The 12,871-nt window shown below is 41.3% G+C and overlaps 1 protein-coding gene across 2 annotated transcripts in view; it reads right to left on the reverse strand.

The window, feature by feature from the left end:
* Positions 1–227: 227 nt before the first annotated feature.
* fam3b (FAM3 metabolism regulating signaling molecule B) overlaps positions 228–12,871 on the reverse strand; it is a 28,510-nt gene continuing 15,866 nt past the window's right edge. The window contains exons 3-9 of one of the 2 annotated variants that reach the window (NM_001015990.2): positions 11,362–11,485; positions 8,553–8,605; positions 8,158–8,208; positions 7,099–7,186; positions 5,911–6,043; positions 3,958–4,812; positions 228–1,311 (exon numbers count right to left, since the gene is read on the reverse strand). In NM_001015990.2, coding sequence (NP_001015990.1) covers positions 4,729–4,812; positions 5,911–6,043; positions 7,099–7,186; positions 8,158–8,208; positions 8,553–8,605; positions 11,362–11,485 — 533 coding nt within the window. In that variant the 3' untranslated portion in view covers positions 228–1,311; positions 3,958–4,728. Of the gene's footprint in view, positions 1,312–3,812; positions 4,813–5,910; positions 6,044–7,098; positions 7,187–8,157; positions 8,209–8,552; positions 8,606–11,361; positions 11,486–12,871 lie in introns of those variants that run through there. The other variant, XM_031895942.1, reaches the window with a different exon arrangement.

Raw genomic sequence — 12,871 nt, forward strand, 5'->3', positions numbered from 1 at the left:
ACTCCGATCAGAAACTGGTTTTTTCCTAATTAAATGTAACACCTATTTGGCTATAATATGGCCAAACCCAGGCTAGTAGTGTGCTGTAGAGCATGTGTTACATGCGACCTTAATGCACAGGAGTGGGCCTCCGCTACGTGGGAGCTATGTCAGGGCTAGATGATGTTGTTGAACTACAACTCACACTGGTGTTGTGCAATAGATTAAAGTAATAGGACGCCAGGAGCTCTTGCAGAATAACTGGATAATACTTTATTTGTCCAAGACAAAGGTATTCAGGGTATTTCAATACTCACTTAATAGTTGCAGAACAGTATGCAGTTATACACTTGATGTAAAATGGATCAATAGCAGAAATATGATGCTCCCCTGTGTATCCCTTCTCATCAAGAGGATTGGGCAGGTAGAACAGCAACAGCGTGATAGGTAGGAAAGCTCACCGGCATAGTCCCATGCTCTTTTGGAGGTTAGGGCAAGGCATATTTGCTAACCTATTTCCCTAGCACTTCTGTGTCCCTAATCTAAGGCCAGTAATGCCTGTTAGGAAGACTACTCCTTTGCTATTATCCTGGATGGAGCAAATGGCTGCTCTTTCTGTATAATTCTGTCTGAACTCACCACTTCTAGAGGGTGCTATGAAATATGCTGCTATACTGTCTTTTCCTCATTCACGGGGCCCTGTCCCCGACTTAATTTGGATGGATAATGGCTTACTGGGCCGGATCTGTACCCAGGCTCAATGGAGATCTGCTTCAGGTAGCAGACCGGCAGCCAAAGAGGAAGACACTTCCTTGTGCAAGACACTATATAGTCTGCCAAGGGGAGTGGTCAACCTGGGCTAAACCTATGGGGGGTAGCCTAATAACTGTAATCTGAGTGTAGAGGTCTCTGCCCTATAACAGCACAGATAAGATAAGGATAGGGATAACACCATGGGGAGCTTAACCCTATGGGTCCCTACATAAATAAGATAAAATTAGATAGAAATTAGAATTCCAAACAACTTTCCACAACATATTGGTAAATGCAGTTTGCTCTTGAAAGCAGTGTCTGTCTATCTCTTTCTCTGCACTGTTGGTTCTGACTCCCATAAGCAGTGAGTGACATTTTTGTGGCGTTTTCAGTACAAAATACTGACTTCTCCAGTGAGAAAAGCACTTTTTCCATTAACTTTGTTGCTAGGGTCGCATCTTTTTGGAAAATAATCCCAGCCCCCATCCCATATTTTTCTCTTTCTGTCCTATTTTTATCATTTTTATGTAACTATATTTATAGTAGAGGTATGGGATCCCTTATCCGGAAACCCATTATCCAGAAAGCTCAGAATTACGGAAAGCCCATCTCCCATAGACTCCATTTTAATCAAATAATTCGGAAATTTTAAAACTGATTTCATTTTTCTCTGTAATAATAAAACAGTACCTTGTAATTGATCCCAACTAAGATATAATTACCCCTTATTGGGGGCAGAACAGCCCTATTGGGTTTATTTAATGGTTAAATGATTCCCTTTTCTCTGTAATAATAAAACAGTACCTGTACTTGATCCCAACTAAGATATAATTACCCCTTATTGGGGCAGAACAGCCCTATTGGGTTTATTTAATGGTTAAATGATTCCCTTCTCTCTGTAATAATAAAACAGTACCTGTACTTGATCCCAACTAAGATATAATTACCCCTTATTGGGGGCAGAACAATCCTATTGGGTTTATTCAATATTTAATGATTTTTAGCAGACTTAAGGTATGGAAAGACCCCTTACCCGGAATACCCTTGGCCCCGAGCATTCTGGATAATGGGTCCTATACCTATAATAAGTCAAATTAACTGGACTTGCTGTGTTTTTAACTTGAAGACTTTTTACCAGTCATCCGACCGGCTTTCTTCATTCAAAATACCAATGCAGAGAAGGCCGGTCGGATGACGAAACATCAAAACATATATATATATACACATACACACACATACATATTATATACATATACATATATACACATACACACACACACATACATAAGGGGTGTAAAATAAGTCACCACCTCAGCATTTATTTGCCAAAGACAAATAAATACAGTGATACAATTTATTAATCATCTCAGATTATATGTACATTTCCCCCCAAACTCCATATTTATAGGATATTACAGTCCAGAACCAAAAAAATAGAACTAGATGTAAAAAATTTAATCTAAAATGTACTTTGTTTATATACATATATTTATTTTAAAGGGGAAACTGGCCTGCAAATGAATATCCAGTAGATCTTGTTAATCTAAGAACAATGCAGTCGGTCTTCTGTTTTGTTTTGATTTTTCAATTCTGTCTGTATCAAGATATAACCAGTTTTCACACTGCTAGTATAATGAATCTGAAACAGCGCCACCTGCTGTTTATTTCGGCACGCCAGTACAGTCAGCAGAAAAAGTTACATCTTGGGATGTTGCTCTGCTTAGAGCTGGCGAAAGAAAAGTCAGAAGACTCTTCCCAAGACTTTTCTCTTCTCGAAAAATTAATTTTCTGCAGATTGGGGCCACTTGGCTGAAATGAACAGCAGGTGGCGCTGTTGTTATAAATTCATTATTACGGTAAAAAAGTACTAATATCTTAGAAAAAAAAACATTTATTTCATTTTTATGTACCAAAGATTTCTTAAAGAGTTTCCTAAAAAGCATAGAGTGACTTTAAGTGAACCCTTTCCCCCAATTCCTACATTATTTTTACTAAATAACACTTTTTTCAGCCACAAATACAGGTCTTCTCTTTTGATTGAAGTCTTATTAAATGCCAGTTTGCTAAATAACAATTCTTAAAAGTAAATGCTAGTACAGGTATGGGACCCGTAATCTAGAATACTTGGGACCTGGTGTTTTTTTAAGATAAGGGGTCTTTCTGTAATTCGGATCTCCTACCTTTAGGGTACTAAAAAAAATATTTTAACAGTAATTAAACCCAATAGGGCTGTTCTGCCCCCAATAAGGGGTAATTATATCTTAGTTGGGATCAAGTACAGGTACTGTTTTATTATTACAGAGAAAAGGGAATCATTTAACCATTAAATAAACCCAATAGGGCTGTTCTGCCCCCAATAAGGGGTAATTATATCTTAGTTGGGATCAAGTACAGGTACTGTTTTATTATTACAGAGAAAAGGGAATCATTTAACCATGAAATAAACCCAATAGGGCTGTTCTGCCCCAATAAGGGGTAATTATATCTTAGTTGGGATCAAGTACAGGCACTGTTTTATTATTACAGAGAAAAGGGAATCATTTAACCATTAAATAAACCCAATAGGGCTGTTCTGCCCCCAATAAGGGGTAATTATATCTTAGTTGGGATCAAGTACAAGTACTGTTTTATTATTACAGAGAAAAGGGAATCATTTAACCATTAAATAAACCCAATAGGGCTGTTCTGCCCCCAATAAGGGGTAATTATATCTTAGTTGGGATCAAGTACAGGTACTGTTTTATTATTACAGAGAAAAGGGAATCATTTAACCATTAAATAAACCCAATAGGGCTGTTCTGCCCCCAATAAGGGGTATTTATATCTTAGTTGGGATCAAGTACAGGTACTGTTTTATTATTACAGAGAAAAGGGAATCATTTAACCATTAAATAAACCCAATAGGGCTGTTCTGCCCCAATAAGGGGTAATTATATCTTAGTTGGGATCAAGTACAGGTACTGTTTTATTATTACAGAGAAAAAGGAATCATTTAACCATGAAATAAACCCAATAGGGCTGTTCTGCCCCAATAAGGGGTAATTATATCTTAGTTGGAATCAAGTACAGGTACTGTTTTATTATTTCAGAGAAAAAGGAAACCATTTTTAAAAATGTGAATTATTTGATCATAATGGAGTCTATGGGAGATGGCCTTTCTGTAATTCGGAACTTTCTGGATAATGGGTTTCCGGATAAGGGGTCCAATACCTGTACTGGCATTATAACAAAATATTTATTTTAGAATAAATGTCCCCTTTAAATAAGCTGTAGTGCAACACTTAGCAAATCTGAAGGCTGGAGGAATTGACGCTTGGCATTGGACAGATGGATACACCACCCTGTAATGGGATTTGTATGAAAAAAAGTCACAGCTTTGTGCAAATCCCAATGTCAGTCTGACGGTGGTAAAATAGCGCCAGTGGAAGCGCCATGTATCCCTAAGCCTTACTGATGCACCACAAGGGAGGAAATGGGCAATCGCTTTTGCCGGATCATTAAGGGTCACACAGAGTCTTCCTCTCCCCATGTGACCATAGGAATCCCACAGCCAAACCCTATAGTGAATAATCATTATCTCTGTGCTATGGAACATAACCAAAACACCATTATTTACAGCCTAAAAACCCTGGATGTTGTGTCAGTCTGTATTTGAGAGCACCAGTTTCCTGATCTTCTACCGGATCAGAATCAACAGGACAACGGTCACCACGGAGATGATTCCCGGCTCCAGTGATGATGGAATGGAGTGTATGAAACAAGCCCGTAAGGGGGCACATACATATATTTGGTGGTATTCGGCACAGAAGCACGTCGGCCTCTTTCTATAAATTTATATAAATTAAATGCCATATTGGTTTCAGCCAGTTGTTCAAAATCATTAGTAGTTGGTGGGCAGGTTCCCTTCGGCAATCCGGTCCTTTTATTCGCTCCATATGCTCTGCCTCCATTGGAAGAGAGGATGGATTCCTGCCGGCTTGACCCAATGGGGCTTGTTTATGGTTTGGGGAGACAGCCGTCAATCTGGATTTCTGCCGGCCAACCGGAATATCTGTTCTTGCTTCCGTCTGAGTGGTTGATCTGAAACAGAGAAAGTGCAGATTATATAGGAGGTCTGTTCCTATTGGTGGTCTGAGTGGCCTATCAGGGACAGACCCAAGGCACCAATAACTGAGCACTTTGCATCCTGCCCCGCTCACTAACAGGATCACGACAAGATGCCGTTTCCTATGAACAGAGTGCTGCCTGAGTTTGAAAGCACTGAATTCATAAAGGGTGGGTGTCACTTTGGATCCCCCCTAGCTGGCAAGCCAATGAGATGCCCAAATTAGGGAGCACTAGTGGGGCGCAAGGTGCATTTTAACCACAAATTAACCACCAGCCTATGTGAGGTAAGTAGGGGACACTGTACTAGCTCATTTTTTTTTCTTTCTAACCTATGCTTGCATAGGGGGCTGTTCCTGCTGAATTGTGCTTAGTACAGGGGAATTCCTATGCTGCCATAGTTTTATGGTATCTCTCTGTACAGGCTATGAGCAAACTTAGGGGGCTGTTCCTGCTGAATTGTGCTTAGTACAGGGGAATCCCTATGTGCCACAGTTTTATGGTATCTCTCTGTACAGGCTATGAGCAAACTTAGGGGGCTGTTCCTGCTGAATTGTGCTTAGTACAGGGGAATCCCTATGTGCCATAGTTTTATGGTTTCTCTCTGTACAGGCTATGAGCAAACTTAGGGGGCTGTTCCTGCTGAACTGTGCTTAGTACAGGGGAATCCCTATGTACCATAGTTTTATGGTATCTCTCTGTACAGGCTATGAGCAAACTTAGGGGGCTGTTCCTGCTGAATTGTGCTTAGTACAGGGGGATCCTTATGTGCCATAGTTTTATGGTATCTCTCTGTACAGGCTATGAGCAAACTTAGGGGGCTGTTCCTGCTGAATTGTGCTTAGTACAGGGGAATCCCTATGTGCCATAGTTTTATGGTATCTCTCTGTACAGGCTATGAGCAAACTTACGGGCTGTTCCTGCTGAATTGTGCTTAGTACAGGGGAATCCTGCTGCTTAGGCTGCGTTTTTGTCCCACAAAGGAGTAGGTTAGCGTTGGTTCCCCAGTGGGTGCTGGGATAACACTCCCAGCATTCATAAAGGGTCACTCGTACTCGTGTCTCTCAAACTTACCTTTTCTTTTTCAATGTTGTCCGGTATTTGAGATCCTTTAAAGCTTATAAACGCCCAGGCTGACCGGAAACGAAGATTTCGAACTTCCTTGCTCCCGAGGTCTTCAAAAGCTTTTTTCGCTGGGTCGTTCAACCTGACATGACAAAAGCGCCAATGTAAGAATGAGGAGACAATGGGAAATGTCCCTAATTCTGTGCGTAAAGGCAAACTAAGCTGCTTCATCTTGTGTGCCTAAGAAAGAGTTAATCTAGAAGTGCTACACATTATACTGAGGACTTTCTCCCTAGCCCAAAGAAACCACAGCCCTTTAGCAGGGAAATATGTGCCCCTAAAGATGCCCCAGTAGCCCCCCATCTTCTTTTCTACCAATTCCCATTACATGCTCTGGGCGGCTGTCAGATACCTGAGCTTAAGGACTGATTATAAATATATATATTCCCATTACATGGCAGCTCAGAAATCAGTGTAGTTTGCATCAGAAGTAATAGTCAACCTTGTAATGTTAGCTTCTATGACAGATGAAGCTTATTTTCTATTTGATTACCGACGACCCCTAAGCTTTGCTTCTCAACAGCAGCCCAGAGCCCACTGAGCACGTGCGGTGCCACTGACATACAAAAGCTGTCCGAACAAGATCCAAGATGGGGAGCTGCTGTAGGCAACTGTGAAGAGCTGGATCCTTACTGTTATTGAGATGCTGAACCTCTGGGCTGGTATAGTAAGTTCTGTATATACAATACAATATTTCTATCTAGATTAAGTTTTTAGGCTTTAGGTCTCCTTTGACTCAACATCCATATAAAGCCAGTAGGTGGCAGTATAGGATAACAAGGAAAGTTACACAGTGCTGATGATATATATCTATTTAACCAGCAAGTTTATGCAACCAAAGCTCACTGGGTTCTCTTTAAAGCACCTTTCTGTAGTTATATATTCAGTATAATACAATCGCTCAAGGGTGCATAAAGCTGCATAAAAAGCAATGCAGAAATACATGGATGTAAAAGCCATCAATTCTGAACCCATATAATAGGCTACAATTGCTAAAGCTATTGTGTTTTTTATGCCACTTTTGTTTTCTAACTTGTAGGTAATTTAATTGCTGATTGGTTGCTATGGGCAACATCACCCGTGCCATTGGCTTATATACTATAAGTATGCCCCTTAATGTATAAAAGATTCACTTACTTGGTAGCTGCGTCATCGTGAGTGGCGACCATGACGAGAGCCCCTTTTGGTATCTTGTTAAGGTATTCAATCATAGGGCCTGAAAAATCTGCAGAGGGAATGGAATAGTTTCTTTAAATCTCCTGTGCGGAAAGACTTTTATTCTGACTTATTTCATGCTAAAGTGGCACAAACCTGAATGTGTCAGTACTGTATTGTGCAGCAATAAGAGTGCTTATTTGTACCCTGGGTACCCCTGGAACTATAGCAGGGTGACTGTTACCCCAATGTTTCTATATATCTGTAACCTTGTTATGGGCTAAGGGGGCCCAGCCTGAAGGCCAGTTAGGGGGGGATTTGGGGTGAGTGCTTATTTGTGCCCTGGGTACCCCTGGAACTATAGCAGGGTGACTGTTACCCCAATGTTTCTATATATCTGTAACCTTGTTATGGGCTAAGGGGGCCCAGCCTGAAGGCCAGTTAGGGGGGGATTTGGGGTGAGTGCTTATTTGTGCCCTGGGTACCCCTGGAACTATAGCAGGGTGACTGTTACCCCAATGTTTCTATATATCTGTAACCTTGTTATGGGCTAAGGGGGCCCAGCCTGAAGGCCAGTTAGGGGGGGATTTGGGGTGAGTGCTTATTTGTGCCCTGGGTACCCCTGGAACTATAGCAGGGTGACTGTTACCCCAATGTTTCTATATATCTGTAACCTTGTTATGGGCTAAGGGGGCCCAGCCTGAAGGCCAGTTAGGGGGGGATTTGGGGTGAGTGCTTATTTGTGCCCTGGGTACCCCTGGAACTATAGGTGACTGTTACCCCAATGTTTCTATATATCTGTAACCTTGTAATGGGTAAACTATATACTGCACAACCTTTGGGCTAAACGCATGACGTTAAGCCAAGAAGTCCAAAGAGCACTAATTTAGATCAATTTAGAAAGGGTTTATTTCCCACAGATTTGCTTGTACAATTCAGTAAAACAAGGTATGTTTATGGCAACTGCCATCTCAATTTGTTTGCACTACATTACTTATACCAGATGCATCAACAGCGGCAGATCATGCAGAGAGCACCTACCTCCTTCATACATGTCAAACGTCTTCGTCTCAACGAGCTTCCAGGTCTCTGCTGAAATAAAACACATTATTGTGACCAATGCTGTCAATTAATTTCTGACGGGCTCTTTAGAAATGGCTTTGCACAGAGAAGCATCCTGGGAGTTGGCAACTGGGAGTAGCCCAAGGCAAGGCCATGCCAGCCACAGGGACCTGGGACCACCCCGCCCCATACAGCCTCCCATGGAAGGGCAATTATTTTGTACCACCTACGGCACCCCTGCATCCACAATTCCCATTTTAGAACCCATCTCCCACTTTTACATTTAGAGCTTTGGGGTAGAAGTTGCAGGGCCCCCAGGTCTTGGTCTTAGGGGGGCCTACAGGTACCAAATACAATCAAATGATTTCACTTACAGCTAATAACAGCAATGTTTATGCCTCGGTTGGAATTCTTTCCTGTGATGAGCCTGCAACATATTACATTAACATTTATTTATAAAGCGCCAACATATCCCGCAGCGCTGTACAATAAGTGGGTTACATACATTGGACATACAGAGTAACATATAAAGCAATCAATAACCGATACAAGAGGTGAAGAGGGCCCTGCCCAAAAGAGCTTACAATCTACAAGGAGAAAGGGTTGAGACACAAGGTGTGGGAATGGGCATGACCAGAGTTGTGAGAGGTGGGGCACAGGGTGTTGCTAAACTAGATTAGGGTAAGCCTCTCTAAATAAATGTGTTTTTAGAGATCTCTTGAAGGCAGAGAGATTGGGAGAAAGTCTGACAGTTTGTGGGAGCGAATTCCAGAGAAGGGGGGCAGCCCTTGCAAAGTCTTGAATGCGAGCGTGTGAGGAGGGAATGAGAGAGGAGTTGAGGAGCAGGTCAGTAGAGGAATGTAACAAGCGGGTTGGATGGTACCTAGAGATGAGTTCAGAGATGTAGGGTGGGGCAGAGTTATGGACTGCTTTAAATGTGAGGGTCAATAGCTTGAATTTTATCCTGGATGGTAGGGGAAGCCAGTGCAGGGATTGGCAGAGTGGCACGGCAGAGGAGGAGCGGTTGGAGAGGTGTATGAGCCTGGCAGCAGTATTCATTATGGACTGGAGAGGGGACAGTCTTTGGAGGGGAAGGCCAATTAGTAGGGAGTTACAGTAGTCCAGGCGAGATATTATAAGAGAGTGAATAAGAATTTTGGCAGCATCTTGGGTGATAAATGATCGGATTTTGGAGATATTTCTTAGGTGAAAGTGACATGATTTGATAAGTGATTGGATATGAGGGGTGAAGGACAGGGCAGAATCAAGGATAACCCCAAGGCACCGGGCCTGGGAAGATAGGGTGATGGTAGAATTGTTAACCGTTATAGATACCTCGGGAACAATGTGGGCGTTGGATGGGGGAAAGAGAACCAGTTCAGTTTTAGAGAGGTTTAATTTGAGGTAACGTTGGGACATCCAAGTGGAGATAGCGGACAGGCAGGAAGAGACGCGAGTTAGAAGCTCTGGGTTGAGATCAGGAGAGGAAAGATACATCTGAGTATCGTCAGCATAGAGGTGGTACTGAAAGCCAAAAGAACTGATTAGTTTGCCAAGTGAGGAGGTATAGAGAGAAAATAGTAAGGGGCCCAGGACAGAGCCTTGAGGAACCCCGACAGAAAGAGGCAAGGGAGAAGATGATTCCCCATTGTTAGAGACACTGAAGGATCGATCTGAGAGATAAGATGAAAACCAGGATAAGGCAGTGTCACGAAGGCCAATAGAGCGGAGAGTCTGGAGGAGAAGAGGGTGATCCACAGTGTCAAAAGCAGCAGAGAGATCGAGAAGTATTAGTAGCGAGTAGTGTTTTTTGGCTTTAGCCGAAAGGAGGTCATTTGTTAGTCGGGTTAGAGCAGTTTCGGTGGAATGTTGTTGTCTAAAACCAGATTGTAGGGGATCCAGGAGGTTATTGTCAGAGAGGAATAGCGCCAGTCGGTTGTATACTAGGCGCTCAAGCAGTTTGGAAATGAATGGGAGCAGAGAGATAGGTCGGAGGTTAGTAGGATTGGAAGGATCTAGGGAGGGTTTTTTCAGAATAGGGGTTACCAGTGCTTGGTCAGAAACAGAAACAATCAAACAAACTATAATGAATAATAGCAGGGAAATCACTGACACATATATACCCCTCAAGTCATTGTAGACTAAAACAGATCCCAGGATTCCCCCGACACTAGGAGGACCCCAGGCTAATGTTTTTTTTAATTATATTATTATTACATTATATAAGTTTAGCATCCCGGCCTGCTCACAGACTTCCTTCTGTTCTTTGCGGTGTCAGAGGGTGGGCCTTACTGCTCCGAATGCACTGGTTGGGTGCTGCCTTCAGTTTCAAAACATTCGCAACCCACAAGCAGAGAGTAATTTCCGCCCTTTGTTACACAGGAAACCAGAAAGAGGCAGAACGGCCTCTGAGAGTATTTTAATGCAAAATTGCTGAAGAGCACTCCTCTGAGCACTTTTGCAATTTACTTTAATTTTTTTTCTTCTAGATTTCAAGATTTTGTACGTTTTTACACTGCTAATATAATGAGTTTAATACAACAGCACCACCTACTGTTCATTTCGGCCAACTGGACAAATACAGCAAGATCTGCTTATTTGGCAAGGTCACCATTCTATCAGATCTATGCCTGGGATCTGATCATTTGGCCCCTGGGTCAATTATAAGGTTAAATCGCCGGCCTATACAGACCGTAGGGAGAGGACTGGTTTTTCAGTTATTCCACTTTTTGTTCAGCCAGTCTCCAGTTTGGAATTTCAGCAGCTATCTGGTTGCTAGGGCCTTGTTTACCTTAGCACCCAGGCAGGGGTTTGAATGAGAGACTGGATTATGAATGTGAAAGGGACTAAATATAAAAGATAAGGAATAGAAAGTAGCAATCATAAATAAAACTGTAAGCTCACAGAGCAAAAGTGACCCATATTTGAAAGCCGGAAAAATGCATTTCCTCACAGCTTTCCAAAAAAAATAAAAAGATGGGGCTTTTTAAAAAAACATAATAAAAATAGTTATGCCCAAAAAGTTTATACAAAATTAGATGTTCAAATTCTCCCAGTCTGTGTGGCTTTGCTCAGTTACAATACTGTATGCACATAAATGTAGATGTATTCTGCAGGCAGTGCTTATCAAGGCTTTCAATCTCCAAGATAACCATGACAGAAGGAAAATCCATATGTACTCACATGTTATCATCCAAACAAACTTCAGGCATGATGTCTTTCGCTCCGCCAGTCCGTATGCGATATGCCAGCTGGTTTGGCGCACAGGACACCCAGATGTCACATTTCTGCCTTTTTGGATTGGGGGCTGAAGTAAAATAAAAATATCCCTCAATATTACATGAGAAATCTCCCCTTTATACTACAGGTATTGGACCCCTTATCCGGAAACCCATTATCCAGAAAGTTCCGAATTACGGAAAGGCCATCTCCCATAGAATCTATTGTAATCAAATAAGTCACATTTTTACATTTTCTCTGTAATAATAAAACAGTACCTTGTACTTGATCCCAACTAAGATATAATTACCCCTTTTTGGGGGCAGAACAGCCCTATTGGGTTTATTTAATGGTTAAATGATTCCCTTTTCTCTGTAATAATAAAACAGTACCTGTACTTGATCCCAACTAAGATATAATTACCCCTTATTGGGGCAGAACAGCCCTATTGGGTTTATTTCATGGTTAAATGATTCCCTTTTCTCTGTAATAATAAAACAGTACCTGTAATTGATCCCAACTAAGATATAATTACCCCTTATTGGGGCAGAACAGCCCTATTGGGTTTATTTCATGGTTAAATGATTCCCTTTTCTCTGTAATAATAAAACTGTACTTGATCCCAACTAAGATATAATGAATCCTTATTGGGGGCAGAACAGCCCTATTGGGTTTATTTAATGGTTAAATGATTCCCTTTTCTCTGTAATAATAAAACAGTACTTGTACTTGATCCCAACTAAGATATAATTACCCCTTATTGGGGGCAGAACAGCCCTATTGGGTTTATTTAATGGTTAAATGATTCCCTTTTCTCTGTAATAATAAAACAGTACCTGTAATTGATCCCAACTAAGATATAATTACCCCTTATTGGGGCAGAACAGCCCTATTGGGTTTATTTCATGGTTAAATGATTCCCTTTTCTCTGTAATAATAAAACTGTACTTGATCCCAACTAAGATATAATGAATCCTTATTGGGGGCAGAACAGCCCTATTGGGTTTATTTAATGGTTAAATGATTCCCTTTTCTCTGTAATAATAAAACAGTACTTGTACTTGATCCCAACTAAGATATAATTACCCCTTATTGGGGGCAGAACAGCCCTATTGGGTTTATTTAATGGTTAAATGATTCCCTTTTCTCTGTAATAATAAAACAGTACCTGTACTTGATCCCAACTAAGATATAATGAATCCTTATTGGGGGCAGAACAGCCCTATTGGGTTTATTTAATGGTTAAATGATTCCCTTTTCTCTGTAATAATAAAACAGTACCTTGTACTTGATCCCAACTAAGTTATAATTAATCCTTATTGGAGCCAAAGCAATCCTATTGGGTTTAATTACTGTTTAAATAATTTTTTTAGCAGACTTAATGTAGGAGATCCGAATTACGGAAAGACCCCTTATCCGGAAAACCCCAGGTCCTGAGCATTCTGGATAACAGGTTCCATACCTCTATAAGCAA

The sequence above is a fragment of the Xenopus tropicalis genome, chromosome 2, assembly GCF_000004195.4.
Source record: "Xenopus tropicalis strain Nigerian chromosome 2, UCB_Xtro_10.0, whole genome shotgun sequence".
NCBI classification, from domain to species: Eukaryota; Metazoa; Chordata; class Amphibia; order Anura; family Pipidae; genus Xenopus; species Xenopus tropicalis.